Source organism: Nicotiana sylvestris, chromosome 7 (assembly GCF_000393655.2).
Source record: "Nicotiana sylvestris chromosome 7, ASM39365v2, whole genome shotgun sequence".
Taxonomy (NCBI): domain Eukaryota; kingdom Viridiplantae; phylum Streptophyta; class Magnoliopsida; order Solanales; family Solanaceae; genus Nicotiana; species Nicotiana sylvestris.
In genome coordinates, this window is record NC_091063.1 from 131,245,549 (window position 1) to 131,264,739 (window position 19,191).

The 19,191-nt window shown below is 37.6% G+C and overlaps 1 protein-coding gene across 1 annotated transcript; it reads right to left on the reverse strand.

Annotated features, from left to right (window-relative positions):
• Positions 1-15,287: 15,287 nt before the first annotated feature.
• LOC104227029 (patellin-6) lies at positions 15,288-17,767 on the reverse strand. The gene is made up of 4 exons (XM_009779159.2): positions 16,949-17,767; positions 16,723-16,847; positions 16,304-16,445; positions 15,288-15,797 (listed from the first exon to the last, which is right to left on the reverse strand). Exons 1-4 carry the CDS (start codon positions 17,663-17,665, stop codon positions 15,528-15,530), a joined length of 1,254 nt encoding a protein of 417 aa, XP_009777461.1. The 5' UTR covers positions 17,666-17,767; the 3' UTR covers positions 15,288-15,527.
• Between the last annotated feature and the right edge of the window lie 1,424 nt (positions 17,768-19,191).

Genomic DNA, 19,191 nt, shown 5'->3' on the forward strand with positions numbered 1-19,191 from the left:
CTATGTACTACACGAAATTACTCAGTTTTTCTCGTTGTTTGCCTATTGATTTAATATAACCCCAATTGAAAGGTCTCATTTTGCCTTTAAGCCATAATGTAGCTTCAACCCGGAGGTAATTTTAAATTATAGTTAAAAGTTGAGGGGCAAATTTGGTCATATTTTTTCAAAAAATTTGGTCATGTGAGGCCATCTCATTTTCATACTGATGTTCAATCAATGGCAAGGACAAATACAAGATTCTTTGCTAACAGCAAAGGCATAAATGAACCAAGACTGTAATATTTGATAAAATTGAACAATTCCGCATGGTACAAGAATAAATTTGAACCTTATTTCTAATTAAAAATTATTACTTAAGTGTATGGAATTAGTTATCAAGTTTTTTGCTTTTACACAGTTGCAGGAAAGCTCTTGACAATAAGGGGTCGCGTGGTTCAAAATTGGGTATCCATTATTATAAATTTGGGATTATAAGTAGTATTAAAACCTGGATAACTTATCTCACTTTCTACAAAGGATAAGTTATACAAAAAATTTGATATAAAAATAATATTAATTTTAGCTAAACCTCTAACCAAACACGAAATAAATTTTTAAAAATTATATCGAAATAACCCACCCAATTCCTTGAACCAAATGACCCCTAAGAAACTAAGTATTCGAACTAGTTCGGATTGGTGCTATTGATTCTGAGTTGTTCCCTCGGCAACAAATCATTTCTAGCTCATTGCTAATTATTTTTGGTTTTTCTATTAAAATTAAAAGAAAAGATTGGCTAGACAAACATCTATCTTTTGGCAGGTCTTTTTTTCTTTTTCCTTTTCACAATACGTGAAGTACTGAGGTATGATTGAATGAATAGTCTTGTTTGCTTAAGACTTAGCAAAGTATCTACTACCAAAAAAATGAAAAAAAGTACGACTATTCCTTTGGGAACTAGGGTAAGGGAGCTGGGCCATTATATGGTTAAAGATTAAATCAGAGACGAGCTGAGAGTTGCAGGAAACCCAAAAATGGTACAAACTCTCGGGTGCAAAATAATTAGGGAAGTGCACGGAATGGCCCATGATTTGGTTGAAGAAGTAAATGAGAGGGCTATGTAAAAATGCAACAGGCAAAAGTGAGGTACAACTTCTGTCTTTCCCAAACGTAGACGTTAAGTTAACCCAAACCAGAGGACGCCTGTCGCTCCCTGCGAGTACTGCCCCTACCCCTCCTCCCCTGCCAACCTTGGGTTATACACAGTTTTAAGGGGAAAATTAATCGAACATGTTATATGCAAAAAATCATGTTGTTGCGGAATATCTGAGTTAACTAGCGCACAATCACCCACAAAACAAATACAGAAGAAAAATCAACACAAGGATTTAATGAGGTTCAGCTAAGCCTAATCCTCGGGGAAAAACATAGAGAGTTTTCCACTATGAATGAGAAGAAAAGAACAATACAATCTATAGAATCCCCAACTACAACCCCTATATATAGATCCCAAAAGGTCTCAAATATATATGAGAAAGGTTTCCCAATTTGACAAGGAGTATAGGTTTTCCTTTTCCAAATCTGTTAGGACAACGGATTTTCCTAAACCTATAGGGACTATGGGTTTCCTAAAAATACAAGAAAATAATTCAAGCCACAATTAACAAATCTTCCCCTTGGCTTGAATTCTCTTCATCAATAGAAACAATGTCTCTCTACTTTGCCCTCAGCCCTCGCAAGGGCTTTATTGAGTACTGCATACACCAATCAAGTCTAGGCAATGCCTAAATTCGTTGGCTGGGACTGCCTTGGTCATCATATCAGTTGGATTATCATGCGTAGACACTTTCTCCATTTTAACAACCTCCTTTGATATAATGTCTCGAATAAAGTGATGTCTGGCTTAAAATGCTTCGTCCGCTCATGCAACATCTGATTCTTAGTAAGATGAATGGTACTCTGACTGTCACAAAAAACTTGTGTCTTCTTCTGAGCTAGTCTAAGATAACTTACCAAGCCTTGTATCCAAATAGCCTCTTTAACGGCTTCCGTAATTGCCAAATACTCGGCTTCTGTGGTAGACAAAGAAATGATAGACTGCAAAGTCGCCTTCCAACTGATGACACTACCAGAAAGAGTAAAAACATAGCATGTCAGAGATCTTCTCTTATCCAAGTCCCCTGCATAATCTGAATCGAAATAGCCAGCTAAGGATTCACTCAACTTGTCTTTGTAAAAAGTCAAGCCTACATCTGTAGTACCCTTTAAGTATCTCAAGATCCACTTCACCGCCTGCCAATGTTCTTTACCAGGACACGCCATGTATCTACTCACACTAACAGCATGTGAAATGTCAGGGCGAGTGCAAACCACAGCATACATAATGCTACCTACAACACTCGAATATGGAACACTAGACATCTGTTCCATCTCCCTGTCTACTTTTGGTGACATGTCTGCAGACAACTTGAAATGGAAAGCAAAAGGAATAGACACGGATTTAGCACCTATCATATTAAATCTCTTGAGGACCTTCTCAATAGAGGATCGTTGGGACAACATCAACTTTCCAACCCTTCTATCTCAAGAATCTCTATCCCCAATATCTTCTTTGCAGCACCTAAATTCTTCATCTCAAACCCCTCACCTAGTTGCTTCTTCAATCGGGTAATATGTGACATGCTTTTAGCAGCAATAAGCATGTCATCCACATATAACAATAAATATACACTAGAACCGTCTTCAAGCTTTTTGTAATACATACAACTATCATATGCACTTCGAGAAAATGCATTTTGAATCATGAATGTATCAAATCTTTTATACCACTACCTAGGCGACTACTTCAGACCATATAAAGATTTCTAAAGCAAGCAAACATGATTTTTCTTATCCTGAGTAATGAATCCCTCGAGTTGACTTATATAAATCTTCTCATCCAACTCACCATGCAAAAATGCAGTTTTCATATCTAACTGCTCTAGTTCTAAGACATGAAGAGCCACCAAAGCTAGTAAGACCCTGATAGAGCTATGCTTTACTACTGGAGAGAACACTTCATTATAATCTATCCCATCCCTCTGTGTAAAACCTTTAACTACTAATCTTGCCTTGTACTTGATGCTTCAACCCCTGGATTGCCCTCTTTTCTTTTGAAAATCCATCTGCAACCTAGTACCTTCTGTCCCTTTGGCAATGGAACAAGCTTCCATGTCTGATTCTTATGAAGAGATTCAATCTCTTCACTCATAGCACCAACCCACTGATCTGCTTCTGGACTAGAAATAGCTTCTTTATAGCTATTAGGCTCAAGCACATCAATAGTCTCTGCAACAGACAAAGCAAACTCCACAAAATTAGCATATCCAAGAAAATTACCATCAACTACGTTTGCAAACCTTTGTGGCGGATTGATCACTCTCTTCTCTTTGCCTGTTGCAACGCTATAGGGTTGTTGCGCAGGTGCATCAATATTATCATCTTGATCAATATTTTTCACCTCCTCCACTTCCTCTACTTTAGAACTACTGGGTTGAGCTAGTGGAGATTCAATTTCTAGCTCTATGCGGTCACTGACACCACGATCTGTTTCTGCTATTGCCTTCTCCCTCTGACTGTCCAGTGAGGTAGATTTCATTGAATGTTACATCCCTACTGATAATTAGCCCTGGAGTCTTTTGATCTGTGCACCACAACCTATAACCTTTCACTCCAGTTACATACCCTAGAAATATGCACTTCTTTGCCCTTGGCTCAAGTTTTCCATCCCTCACATGAGCATAAGCAGGACAACCAAATATCCTTAAATTTGAATAATCAGCAGACGAACCGGACCATACCTCAAAAGGAGTTTTCAACTCAATAGTTGTGGATGAAGATTTATTGACCAAATAACAAGTTGTATTGATTGCTTCGGCCCAAAAATCTTTGCTAACACATGAGTGTGAAAGCATGCTTCGTGCCCTATCACAAAGCATTCTATTCATATGTTCTGCAATACCATTTTGTTGTGGTGTTCCAACACAAGTGCAGTGTCTCACTATGCCCTCCCTGCTGCAGAAATTATCAAGCTCAGAATTGCAAAATTCCAACCCATTGTCAGTTCGAAGACGCTTAACTTTTCTTTCCGTTTGCCTCTCAACCATCGTCTTCCATTTAACAAATGTCAAAAATTCCTCATCTTTTGTTTTCAGAAAATACACTTACATCATCCTTGAGTAATCATCAATAAAAGTCATAAAATACCTGGCACCACTCTTGGAGAGAACTCTGCTTGGACCTCACAAGTCAGAGTGTATATAATCTAACTTGTCTTTGGTCTTGTGTTCGGCCTTCTTGATGAACAGCCCTTGTCTGTTTACCAAACACACAATGCTCACAAAAATTCAAAACTTGATTTTTGTACCCATTCAGCAAATTTTGCTTACTCAACAAAGACAATCCATTATCACTCATATGGCCAAGTCGGAAGTGTCACAACTAAGACTAATTCAGATTACTTTTTTCAGAAGCTACAACAGTTTCCCCTTCAACTATACTAGCCTGAAGATGATACAATTTAAAATGTAGTTTACCCTTCATAAGTACCATGGAGCCTTTACACACTTTAAGTATTCCTTTCTCGGAGTAAAATTTATACCCTTGATCATCTAAAGTCAAAAGAGAAATCAAATTTCTCTTTATTCGAGGAACATGCCAACACTCAATGTTTCTGATAATTCTGTCGAACGTTCTCAATTTGATGTTACCAACCCCCTCTACTGGTAATGGATTATCATCTCTTATATAGACAATCCCACTCATTTGTTTGTAAGTTGAAAACCGATTCTTGTGTGGACACATGTGGAAAGTAGCACCAGAATCAAGAACCCAAGAATTTTGCCCATGACAAGAACTCACAGCACAAACTTCCCCTACATAATCACTATCATCAGAATATTGCCAGTGTCAATAATATTTGTTGAATTATCTATTTTCTGCTTCCCTCTTTTCTCCTTCAGCTTAGGACAATCTCTCTTGTAGTGACCTTGCTCCCCGTACTCATAACAGTGTTGCTTCCTTGCTCTAGACTTTGATCTTGCGGTTGACTTTTTCTTGTTAAAGTCTATTTGTTGTGTTCTTCCTCTAATCACAAGACCCTCGCCCTCAATTTTGCTGTCTGGAAAGCTCTTTTTCAACTCTTTAGATTTTAATGTATTACTAACATCTTCTAGTGAAATGTTGTCTTTCCCATATAGCAGTGTATCGGCAAAAGTATCATTAGACTGTGGTAAAGAACATCACACAATCAAGGTCTGATCCTCACTCTCAATTTTGATATCCACATTCTTCAGGTCCATTATAATTAAATTAAACTCATCAAGGTGAGTTTTAACAGGTATACCTTCGTTCATACGGAGATTGTATAACCTCTTTTTCAGGTAGAGGCGATTTGTCAGCGATATCTTAGAATACAGATCTTCCAGCTTCTTCTATGTCGTTGCTGCAGAAGTTTCTTCAGCAATTTCTCGAAGAACGCTATCTGTAACGCTCATGAAAATCGCACTCAAAGCCCTCTTCTTCAGGTCTTCCTTCTTTGTCTCTTTCATATCTTCAGGAAAATCCTCATCAATTGCTTTCCATAATCTTTGTAACACCCGGGACGATTTCATCCTAATCTTCCATAGACTGAAACTAGAACCTCCGTCAAATTTCTCTACTTCGTACTTTTTTGAAGATGATGAAGACATCTTAACCCTAGATTATATGTTGAAACTCGAACCTTGCTCTGATACCAATTGTTGCGGAATATCGTGAGTTAACTAGCACACAATCACACACACAAAACAAATAGAGAAGAAAAATTAACACAAGGATTTAACGAGGTTCGGCTAAGTCTAATCCTCGGGGTAAAAGCAGAGAGTTTTCTACTATGAATGAGAAGAAAAACACAATACAATCTATAGAATCCCAGCTACAACCCCTATATATAGATTTCAAACATATATGAGAAAGGTTTCCCAATTTGACAAGGACTTTAGGTTTTTCTTGCCCAAATCTATTAGGACAATGGGTTTTCCTAAATCTATAGGGACTATGAATTTTCTAAAAATACAAGAAAATAATTCAAGCCACAAATAACACATGTTAATTTGCATCGGTTACCTGATATATATTAGTGGAAGAAACCATTTCTTTTGCACAAGTTGATGATGCTGACGAATTTCACTTGTATGAGACGCTCTAGTCTCACAACTTAATAAGACGCTTTCACTTTTAATTTGGTTGATATTAGCATATGATAAAAAAAAAAAAAATCACAACTTTATTAAAGAATATTATAAATTTCACTGTCTCACTGGTACTATATTTTTGTATGTGAATTGTCGATTAATAGGTGCTAACTGCTATTTATCAATTCTTCATGATTAAACAATTAAAAAAAATTGCAAAAGAAACATACATTCACTTATAAGTTTGATACATGCATTTATTGCATATAAGTATTCTTTTAATTCTAGTTTCCTTTTTCTCCTTTCTTGCATGAAGATATCAACCAACGCGGATCAGATAGGATTCGGCTCATATTCATTTTCTATTGCCTTCATTTCGTAGTTCTTACTTGGATGTGTGACACGTATCTCATTTTACCATTGATGAGTTAGATCTTGAACTTTGTACGCAATTAAATAACATTATCTATGATGAAACTCTGGCTTGAAGGAAAGAGTGTTCCATGGTGAAATGCAAAGTAAAATAGAAAGCAAGAAAGATGAGATTAGAGGGGGCATTGTTTTTTGGTGTAATATTTCTTCTAGGATCTGCAGGAAATAGTTACACCTTTATCGTATCTATTTGATTCTGGTACATCAAGGTAAATTTAAAATACATGTAACATAGTATATATCATGTTTGCCATACAGTTTGAAACAGTAAACACTTTGGCAAAGTCCATAAATGTATGGTTGCACTTTACGCGTAAAAGAAAATGTTAAATGTTCGAATAGGAAGAGTATTTGCATCCATTAAGTAGGCGTTTGGACATAAAAATTGTAATTTTTGAAGAAAGTAGTATTTGGAGTTAAGTTGAAAAATGATATTTGGAATTTAACATTATGTTTTGACATGTATTTCAGTTGAAAAATATTGCAGTTTTGTGTCACGTCATCACTCGTTAACTAAGTACATGTGCGGCACTTGACAACTCTTTCACGATCTTGCACAACTTGCTCACGTTCTTGATATGCCAAGTCAGCCTTGCTGCCCTCAGATCGCTGAAAGAATGATAGAAAAAACACAAGAGAATTGTTAAATGAAGCTTTGTATTAGAAAACTTGAATTGTTTGCTTGGTGAATTACAAATGAATGCCCCCCTCTATATACTAGTCTCCTAGAGGCTAATGTGTAAATATTAATTGTTACACAAGTCCTTAATATTTACAAGATAAGGGCTTTCTCTAGAATTTTCTACAAGCCTAGAAGATTCCAAGGACATTCCTAGAAAATTCATAAGGATCTAGGGTTTTCTGAAGGAAATGTCCATACTTCTCTAGAATCTTCTCACAAATGCTAGCTTTCCTCTTATGTAAGCTTCCACGTGGCATTAATATATGTCAAATAGCACCTATGTGGCATGATGATGTAGCGGGTCATCACACTCTCTCCACCTAATATTGCAACGACCACGGCTTAATGCTGCTCCATAAACTCTCAGAATTTATATTTGAATTGCCACAAGTCTTCATATCGTTCCTACGTGGCCTCCTCCGGTGATTGCCCTTTCCAATAGATGAGGAACATAGCGGTGGCTTTGTACCCTTGTTTTCGCCTGGCCTGGTAATCCATAATAGCCTCATTACCAATCATGTGAGGCGGTGATAGTCATTGGCGCTCGACTTAATTGGCCCCTACTCGGATCATCCTTGTCTTCATGATATGGCTTAAGCATACTGGCATGGAAGACAAGGTTGATCTTAAGATACGATGGTATATCAAGTTTGTATGAGATATTTCCTACCTTGGCGAAAATCTTAAATGGCCTCTCATACTTGCGAATCAGATTCTGATGCATGCCCCGTAGTGCCTTAAACTGTCTTGGTTTAAACATCACCATGACCATGTCCCCAACTCTATAGTCCATGGGATGCCGCTTACGGTCCGCAAACTTCTTCATCTTCTTAGCTGCCCTATCCAAGCAGGATTTAGTAGTGTCAAGATGCTCCTCCCATTTTTTGGGCATACAATAAGCCCCCAAACTTTTTCCCTTGAACGCAGCAAGTAATGAATGTGGAGTTTGTGGTTGTTGTCCTGTGGCTAGCTCAAATGGTGTCCACCCCGTGGACTCACTCCACTACAAGTGATAAGATAATTAGGCAATGTCTAGGAGCCTTGACCAATCTTTCTAATGTGCGCTTACATAATACCTCAAGTAGCATTCTAGTAAGGCATTGACCCATTCTGTTTGTCCATCCGTCTGTGGGTGGAAACTAGTAGAAAAGTGCAGTTCTATGCCAAGTTTGTCGAACAACTCTCTCCAAAATCTTCCTTGGATGTGCAACCCGGTGAGGCAGGCATGAAGGTGGCATATTTAGAAAATCTATCTACGACCACCATAATAGCACCATAACTGTCGAACTTTGGTAGGAAAGTGATAAAGTCCATAGTCATGCTCTCCCATGGACGCTCTGCAACTGGTAGTGGCTCCAAAAGTCCCCCAGGTTGTTGTTGCTCAACCTAGTTCTGTTGACAAACAAGACAAGTCTGCACATAACACTCTATGTTATCACGCATGCATGGCCAATAGTAGACTGACTCAACCAAAGCCCTGGTGCGACGTTGGCCTAGATGACCAGTCCATATTATGTCATGACTCTCCCTTATGATCTGCTGTCTAATATCTCCAAGCTTAGGTACGTAGACCCGCCGACCCGTGGTAAGCAATAGACCATCTTCTACCCAAAAACGTCTCATCTAGCCCTAGTTGGCTTAATCGATAGCTGTTTGGCTGCTAGATCATGCTGCATGATTTCTTTTATAGCCTCACCAATGTCTCAACTTATTGAAGTGATGGTAGAAAGCTCGGCTTTCCGGCTCAAGGCATCGGCTACAACGTTACCTTTTCCCGGCTTGTACTCCAGCACATAATCAAACTCGGCCAAGAAATCTTACCACCTAGCCTGTTTTGGTGTGAGCTTCTTCTGCGTCTGAAGGTAGCTAGTAGCCACATTGTCGGTCTTGACCACGAAACATGACTCGAGCAAATAATGTCGCCAAGTACGAAGGCAATGCACAATGGCAATAATTTTGTTTTCTTGCACCATGTAATGACACTCCATCTCATTTAACTTGCGGCTCTCAAACTCTATGGGATGCTTATCTTGCATTAGGACACCGCCATTGGAAAAGTTTGAGGCATCTGTGTGCACTTCAAATGTCTTGGCAAATTCAGGTAATGCCAAGACTGCTCCTCTGTTACAGCTATCTTAAGTCCTTCAAACGCCTTTTGACAATGCTCCATTCAAACCCATGGCTTGTTCTTCTTTAGCAACTCAGTCAATGGAGTGGCCTTTTCCGAGTAGCCATTGATAAACCGGCGATAGTAGTTAACAAGTCCAAAGAAGGATCTCAACTCAGTTAGCTTTGTAGGTGCCTCCCACTCCTGGATAGCATGTACCTTAGCCTCGTCCATACGTAGCTCGTCATTGCTAATGACATGGCCCAAGAAGTGCACCTTTGATTGTGCGAACTCACATTTGTCCCTCTTGATGTATAGCTTGTTCTCCCACAAAAGTTGGAAAACCTTCCTTAAGTGCTCCATGTGCTCCTCCAAGGTATTGTTGTAGATGACTATGTCTTCTTGGTAGACTACCATGAACTGATCAAAGTAGGGATGGAAAATCTTGTTCATAAGGGTGTAAAATGTGGTCGGTGCATTGGTTAAGCCGAAGGCAATCACCAACCACTCAAAGGCTCCATATCTCGTCACACATCTTGTCTTCGTCTATTCCCCTTCTGCAATGCGAACTTGATAGTAGCCCTTGCGAAGATCCACCCTGGTAAAGTATTTGGCTTGCCCAAGTCTATCGAACAAATCAGCAATGAGCAGGATCGGGTACTTATTCTTCATTGTGATCTTCTTAAGTGCTCGGTAGTCTATGCACAAGCGCAGCGATCCATCCTTATTCTTCTGGAATAATACTGGTGCGACGAAAGGTGCCTTTGATAGGCGAATGTGACCAACATCCAGCAACTCTTTCAATTGTTTCCTAAGCTCCTCTAACTCGGGCGGTGCCATACGATATGGGGCGAATGCTGGTGGCTTAGCCCCTGGCTCCAACTCAATCTTGTGATCCACCTCTCGCCTAGCGATAAGTGCTTAGGCAACTCCTCGAGCATGACATCTTTGTTTTCCTCAAGAAACTCCTCTATGCAAGGTGGCAGTTTCTCTTGAAAACTCTTGTCTTCCTCTAGACTTGCAATGGTTGCCACGAACATCAGCCCCCCTTCTTGATCCCCTTGACAACCTACATGGCTGAGAGTTGTGCTTGGATCTATTCGTGTGGCATAGTCACTGTAGATGCCATGCAAGCTAATTCTTGCTCCATAACCAAGAGACGTTGGAGGTAGTGGTCGATCAAAGTATGACAATGTCTCAAGAACTCTTGCCCCAGTATAATGTCAAAAATATCCATAGCGTATACGGTAAAGTTTATCATACCTTTCCAAATTCCCAATTTGACACCAACTCCATTAGATACCCCATGAGCATTTTGTACCTTGGCATTCACAGTCTTGATGCGAGAGCTGGTTGGAGCAAGCTTCAATTCTAATCTCTTTGCGGCAGCCTCAGTCACGAAATTATGAGTTTCTCCAGTATCCACTATTGCACGAGCGGGTTTGTTGTTGATGGTGAGATCCACATATTGATTGCCATTCTTGGTAGGTTGGATAGCTTGCTTCGTGACAACACCATATAATCCGATCATACTCAATTGTGCGATTCCTGAACTCTCTCCTTGCGGCTGCTCCTTCCGTTCACTGACCATGGCACTGAGGCTCTTTAGGTCAAGACAACTCTTGAAGCCATGCGGCCCTCCGCATGTGTAGCTCCCTTCATCTCAGCCTGTGCCTTCTTTTCCGCGTAGCCCTGACGGCCACTTGACTTTTTGTAATCTTGAGTCTTGGAGTATGTTGTTGTATCTCCTAGCCTTTGCCACAGTCTCCCCATCCTTTGACATTTTTAACCTTTGACTCCTTGCATTTGCCTTTGTCGTGCTTGTCATGCCTGAAATCCATCAATGATTTGGCCTTCATTATGGCTTAGTCTATATACGCGACATGTCGGCGTTGCAACTCCTGTTTAGCCCAATTTTGCAACCCGTCCATGAGGTGGAACAATAAGTCATCATTGGTCAGGTTGGGGATTTGAAGCATAAAGGTAGTGAACTCCTTGACATAGTCACATATGCTTCTTATTTGCTTCAAATCCCTAAGCTTGCGCCTTGCCTCGTACAAGACATTGTTTGGAAAGAACTGTCACTTGAACTCTGCTTTGAACTGATCCCACGTGCTAATAGTACATAGACATGTATCCACGTTGGCTATCTTCCTTCTCCACCATAGCATGGTAGTCTGATGATAGGCTATAATTACGTATTTTAGTCGATTATTATACTCTAATTTACTGCACTTTAGTTGAGTTTGCGCTTTAATCGCTAGTGTTTTGCACTAATTATGTGTTTTATGCCTTGTAGGTATGATTCCGAGCTATATAGATGTTATGTAATGAATTTAAGTGGTTTGGAGCTTTGAAGTCTGAGTAATAGCTCAAGGAATTAAGCCGGGATCGCGTTCGGGGATCAACGGATGATAAGACAACAAAACGAAAACTCGAAGAGGCATATTGTGCACTATCTAGTAAAATAGACATAACGTTTTACTCAGAACTCCATTTGAGCTCCACAATATATGGTTGGAATGCTAACTAAAAGGGCTACAACTTTTATGTTTTACGTTTTTCCAAATTCTAAATGGAACAGGGTCAAAAACCGCGACCGCGACAGAACCGCGGCAGAGGGCAGTCGCGGACAACTGAAGAATCTGAGAGGGTGTTTGGCCGCGGTTCCGGCGTGACCGCGGTGGAACCGCGGCAGGATGCATAAATTTCAGGGACCAAAGTGCAAAACACGGGATTTTAAGCCCTAAACCCTATATTAAACCAAGGAAGCCGGCCAAGAATTGGGGAGGACATATTTTTGACATAGATTTGACCAAAGGAGGCAGAGACACAATAGGAGGAAGGCTTGGGAATTCTTCTACAAGTTTTTTCTTTCCTCTTCCTATTTTTTATTGTTGGTTATGACTTTTAGTATTGTAGTTTTACATACTATTATGAATAGCTAATTTGTTATCTAGAGTTTTGATAGAACCTTTTGTAGGATAAATTCTTGTTATGTTTTTATATAATTGAGCCGTAGTATAATCTCTATTTGTTCAACTACGTTCTTATTGTAGTTAATTGAAGAGCTCTCAATTAGTTGTGCCTATTTAGTGTGCATAACTCGGTAGAGAGTGCATATTTAGGTAATTGTTGAACAACACCACTCCCAGAGTATATGAGGGATCAATAACCGAGGGTTTAAAGGCGGGATTAGGGATAACGAAGCCTTGGGTGCGATCTGAAGTGAGCTGTATCAAAAGCCAGCTAGCGTAGCTCGGGAGAGTGCGTCTAGTAAATTGTCGTGATTACTCGGGAGAGATTTACGGTAATAAGAGTGCTCATGATCGGTAGAGAATACTTAGGCGAAATTATAGAAGACATAGCGGGAAGGATTCCGACAATTGGGGAAATCATAACTCTAGACCTCCTTAATCTTGTCTCTAACTCTTAGTATCTTTAGTTGTTAATTTATTATTTTAATTTGTTAATCAATTAGTTAAACACAAGAATCTAAATATCTATAAGTTAGGAACTGTTCAAGCTTGTCTTCTTGGTGATAGTGAACAGCTGTAGCTAAGCCTTAGTTCTCTGTGGGATTCGACTCCGGACTTGTAAACCGGATTATATTTGCAACGACCGCATCGTCCTTTTTATAAGACATAGTTGGGCGTGATCATAGTCTCTGAGAGGTACAACACCACAGTGTTAATCTTGGCCTCTTCGTCCCTCACTTTGCCGTGCCTGAAGTAGTTATCCAAGTGCTAAAGGAAGTTTTCCACTTCTTGTGCATCACGAACACCTTTGAACACCGGGGATTTGGGAGCCTCGATCTTGGCGTCCCTTGTCACCACAACATTGTTGGCTGCCTCGGTCACGCCAGCATTGACATGCTCCTCGAGTGACTCTATCTTTGCCTTCATAGCATCGACAGTACTCAAAGCCTCCATGAGTCTGCACTCTAAGGCAATGATGGTTTGCCTTAGTTCCATCTCGGTCTGTGTACATCCCTCGAAGTTATTTCGGATACTTTCAATCTCTTCAAGAGTGTGTCCCTCAAGAACGCTAAGGGTGCCTTCTATCTTACCCAAACGTTGGCCAAAAATCTCCACCACGTCCATCCCCGCATTCATCTTCATCACCCACTCTTTACCGAGCGAGCCGTCCTCGGGCAGGATCTCCATTTCATCCTCGCTCACCTCAGTAACAGATGGTTCTTGGGATGTAAGCCCTTCGTTTGACACAACCTCGGGTGGCACTTTCTGGCTCTCGCTAGCGCCTATGTGGCATAATTAAGTGGCGGGTCATCACATTTATCAGTGAAAAAAAATTGAAGTTTTCTAAAAAGTGATCAAAACCACTTTTTGGTTTTTGAAAAATTCATTTTAGAAAAATCTTCAAAAATTTGCAAAAATTCATGGACAAACATGTTTCTGGGAAAAGAAATCGAGAAGAAGGGGAAAAAAAAATCTAAAGACAAACGAGTCCTAAGTCTCAATTTTTCTCAGACAAGAAAAAGGCTAAAAAATCCATATTGAATTAACAAGTCATATGAAAAACACTTAATAAATAGTCTAAATCAAGTAGGGGCCTGTTTTTTAATGAACATTGCAACTTCAAATGTACCTTAAAATCTTTAAAGAAGGATACTGAATAGGGGGACACATTCAAAAGAATTAAATGAGTTGTGTCCAAATTACGTATATCACTGTCGATGAGTTTCTTTCTTTTTCACCTTTCATCTTTAGGTAATGGTAAAAGTTAAAAAATCATGAATGGAAGAAAAACCTATGGCTAAAACTGACAAACCTCGAGTCTGTAGAAAGTAACTGTAACACCATAGAATAAGGCAAGCATAAAGAGTTCATAAGATCAAAAACAGCCAAGCACACACCATCATTGCAGTAATCCCAACAAAACAAAATATAAAACACAAGAGTAACAGAAACAGATTTTTGCACAGCCTGCACCACCAAAACTGCAATATATAGCAAATAGGCATGCTCTCCAAAAGAGTAATATAGAAGAAATTGGCCTAATTGCCAGAGTTATCGGCATCCACTGGGCGGAACCAGAAGTTCTCACAAGGAAATTTTAAAAATGCCATACTGGAAAATTTAACCTCCATTTTTCTTGTATTAAGGGGATTCAAAATTTTCAATTTGTATAAAAATAAAATTACCTTATTAATTCAATTAAATCTCGTCCTTGCATGTGACTTTGTTATTGTTAACATTTATGCTAGTGGAAAATAACTAAGTACTATCAAATAAAATAGTCGAACTACGTAAAAAAAACATCTAGGTACTACTATTATGAGTCTGTTTATCAATTAAAGTGAATCGAAGGATTTAATAAATAAATGCTAAAAAAAAGATCAATAAAATAATCATAATGAACACAAACAACCCCCAGTCACATATTATAATATATAAATAAAAATAAGAGTAATATTCAGAAAAACAAAAGCAAATCTAAAGCAAAATTTTAACATGAGACAACAGGAAAACTCTCTATCTTCTGTGTAGCACAAGCAGATTATTATTATTGACCCCACTATAGTCTGCTTTAATAATTTCTTCCAAAATCTTCCATATGATATGCCCCAGCAAAACTCCAGAGTTCAGTCCACATCCACTCTTCTGGGGCCAAACTTTTCTTCTTTTACACTTCCCAAAAAAGCATGCCTGTCCATAAAACTGAAAATTTTCAACAAAAAAGAACACACCAAACCCTATTCCTTTTCAAACCTAGACATTTTGCTCTCTAAAGTCTTCAACCACTGACCCACTTCTGCAAAAAATAAGACCACACCTCAACACAAAAAAATAAAATAAATAAAGAAAGAAGCGACTGACCCAAATCAACAAAATGAGCAAAAGGAAAAAGTGTAAACTAAAATTCCCACAATTAAGTGGTATTAGCAAAGTTAAGATGCTTTTCACTTCATATTAGTAGTATTAATAAGCAATATAATACCACCATTTATACATTCATACTAGCGCACTATCACTTAGATAATATTACTACTACTAAGTTGCCATACATTCATCAACAAAAAGATTAAACAACTCTAGATAAAGTGAATAAAAAAGAAAAGGCTAAGTTTTTATGTTCTTCTTCCTTCATTTTAGCCTGATGAGATTGTTGCGGATTTGCGGACGACATATCGGTAGGCTGCAACTTTTCTCTTGCGAGAAGCAGTGTTGTCTACTGAAAGCACCATTTTTCCAGCTTCTCTTGATGTGAATGAGTTGTGAATTGCCTCTTCATTTGCTCCAATTTTTCTTGGCTTTTCCACAGCAATTGTGTAGCTGCCTTCTGCATCTGGTACAAATTCTGCACTATACTCCATTTCCCATCCTCCTACCACTATGTCCCATGTTATTGTTGCACCAGCCTATACATAAACATCATGTCAGAGGGCAAAAATTAAACTTTTAGATGGAATGGTCACATAGTTTAACGAATAACATGATCAAAAACTCATCTTTGTACCTTGTTATCGTAACATGGTCAAACACCTTAAGACAGTGATAATGTTACATCATTAAAATGACCTCATTTGAGATCTGCTTTAAGCAGAAATTTGTCAATGTTTTGTATAGCAATTTGACAGCAAAATGATTGAGTAGGCCTACTCCAACTCGAAATAAAAAAATTGGTCAAGGATTTTGTCAAGTGAAATATATATTCAAATAAAGTTTCAACTTGCAAATACTCTTTATTTCAACTTTACTAAATATTGTCCAAAAGGGCAGACTAGTCCTTACATCCAGTCCTATGCATAGCTAAGATAGAAAATGTAGGATAGTGATATTGTAATTTCATTATAGTGTGCATCCAAGACAAAATTTATTGAGAGTATTCAAAAAATTAACCAAAATGGGAAAAACAATAATGAACCTCAATTCCTTCAATTTGAATATTGACTTTCTCTCCTCCTTTGACAGAGAACTCAGAAGCTGGTTTTGGTGGACCATTTTGCAGATCAGTGGGTCGACTCAGTCCACCATACTGAATAGGAATATCCTCAGGCCTTATGAATCTGGTCAGAACAAAAATGCATCTCAAAATGGTTAATTTTGAAATAAAAAAGGGACAAATTTTAAAAAATACACATTCTTTCTTAACACCATCATTGCAATAAACTCATTTTTATGGGATTATATTAACCTCAAAGGACAAGAAAATGTAGAAAGAAACAAAACAGAAGGTTTACATAAGATCATTTTACTGAGACAGACAGTAAAAAGGACAAAAGGAGCCAATTTTTATATACTAGTGAGGCAAAAAATTAAATTATAGTGCAATAAAATACTCACTTGTATAATGTCTCAGCAACATTTCCCTCCTTGGATATCACAAACTTGCTCTTGGTTCTTTGAGTCAGAAATGGACTAAACATTGAATACAACACACTGAAGTACCATGGCACATTTATAAATATCTATAAAAAAAAAACATAAAGTTACAAATTATACTCAAGAATTAGAAGGGGAAAACAAAAAAGGTATTCCTATAAGGAGAAAAAAAAATTAAACCATTTACCTTTCTAGCCACCATTTCAGGGTAATTATCTTGAAAAAGAGATAGGATCTGATTAGAAGCAACCCTTAATTCTCTTTTAGGCATATCTTTAAGATCAGTAACTTGAATAATTGAATTAATCCCACCAGGCTTAAAATGCAATTGGTCAATACCTCTTTCAAGAACTTGAACTCTCCACCTCAAGAAATTTTTCAGTTTTCCTTCATCACCAAAAATCCTCTCATACATTTCTTTATCTTTAAAAACCCCATAAGCATTGTAACAAACAGGATGTCCTTCTCTATCATAGCCATTCATATAAGCAACAACCCCTTCAAGTTCTTTAAATCCTAAATCTTGTTCCAAAATGGTGTCAGCATTAAACTCTTTTCTCCAAGACAGACATTTTTCTAACATGTGAAGTGAATCTGAAACCTTAAAATCTCTTGCCCTGAGGAATTTTAGGAGAATGACATCAGCTTTTTCATCTCCACTTAAAAGTGAAATACCCCACATGGATAAAGATTCAGCTCCATTAGAGGAAGCTTGAAGTTTGTCTTTTAACTCTTGTAATGACTTTTTTTCAGAGGGTTTTAAGTGGGAAATGAAGTAAGTGTCTTCTTTAAAAGATGGGGTTTTTAATGTAGCTGCTTCCATTAAAGAAGTTACGAAGCTTTTCTTGAAAGTCTGTGGCTTTGGTGAAGATTCTGGTACTGAAATGGGAGAGAAAGAGTCCATTTTTGGTATGCAAAATGAGTGAAAATGTGATAAGAAGATTTTGAGAGAAGTAGCTGTGGATTTTGTAACAGTGTAAGTAGAGAGATAAAGATGAAAGGAAATTTGAGTGAAAATGTTGCGAATGGTGGGACTATAATTTATTATTGTTGTGTAGCCGCGGTTCAGTTTCAAAGTTTTGAATGTGAATCCTGCAATTTTGAAGCTTACTTGTAATTTGCAAATACTTTTCTTTCTTCTTTTTTTCTGATCTTTCCTTCTTTTAACGTCATTTTTATAAGTTTTTCGTTTTTTTAAAATAACTTTTTTGTTTCTTCACCTTTCATTTCTCAAAAAAGAAGAAGTGAGAAACCTGAAAATATATAGTCATAGAAATGTGACTATATATTAGAATCAACTACTTTTTCGATGTCATTTTATTTGCATTTTCTATAATGTGTTTTACAAAATAAAATATTTTTATTTTTTTAAAATTATAACTTTAAATTTTTTATTTTATTTTATTTTTAAAGATATATTCTTATAATCATATAAATATGATGACATATTTACGATAAGATATTCTATTGATACTTTGATATGTAAAAATATTTTTTTTATTTTTCAAATTTGTATCAAATCTCAAACGTCTTGATTCTACCTATAGAGTGAAATTAGGATTTCACGGAACGTATTGGAAGATGAGTTTTAAGTTTGAAAAAGTAACCATAGTAAATAATATTTTCTTCTCAAAAATTGTAGTACTTAATATTTTTCAAGTAAAATATATGTTTCAATATAATTTTAAGATTCAAATATATTTTTCGACTTAACGTAAAAAAAACTATCAAATCTCACATTTTTTATATTCGAATGCCTACTTAGTTTTGACGATTATTTATAACGTAAAAATAAAATTACAAACTGGTGGGACCAGTTTATACACAGTGACAGGAAGAAGAGGACTTAGAGGTGTCAATAATTGAGAAAGGCATGGGCTTTGGTAATCCTATAGAGGGGCCTAAAACCTGTAGGTCCTAAATGAAGGACAAAAGGAGAAATACTCCTTTCATTTTCACACATCACTTTCTTTCTTTCAAAAATTTGTAGGGTAAAGCTCTACTTTATTATATGATGATAATACATTTGGTTGATTATTGTATTGGGAAAAATTGTATTTAAATATAAACGTGACGTGTCGAAACACGTAGACCGGTCAAATGGTTAAAGAATTACAACTAGTCAAGAGGCACGAGTTGCAATAGATGCGAGCAAATGGCAGAGGAAGAGGCACGTGCAGGAATACAAATAACTCAGCACCCGTACCTATCTAAGTCATTTATGTCTGAGAATCAAAAGGAATGAATCTGACAATAGAAAAGAGTGCAGATACGGAATTTAATAGGCATTAAATGTGGAATACGTTAGAGAATTTGTATTGAATATAATGATTATGTAATGTAGCATTAAATGTTTTTAATTACTCATAATAGCCACATTATGATTTGGGCAAACGTATATCCCCAAGATATCTATAAAAGGGAGACATC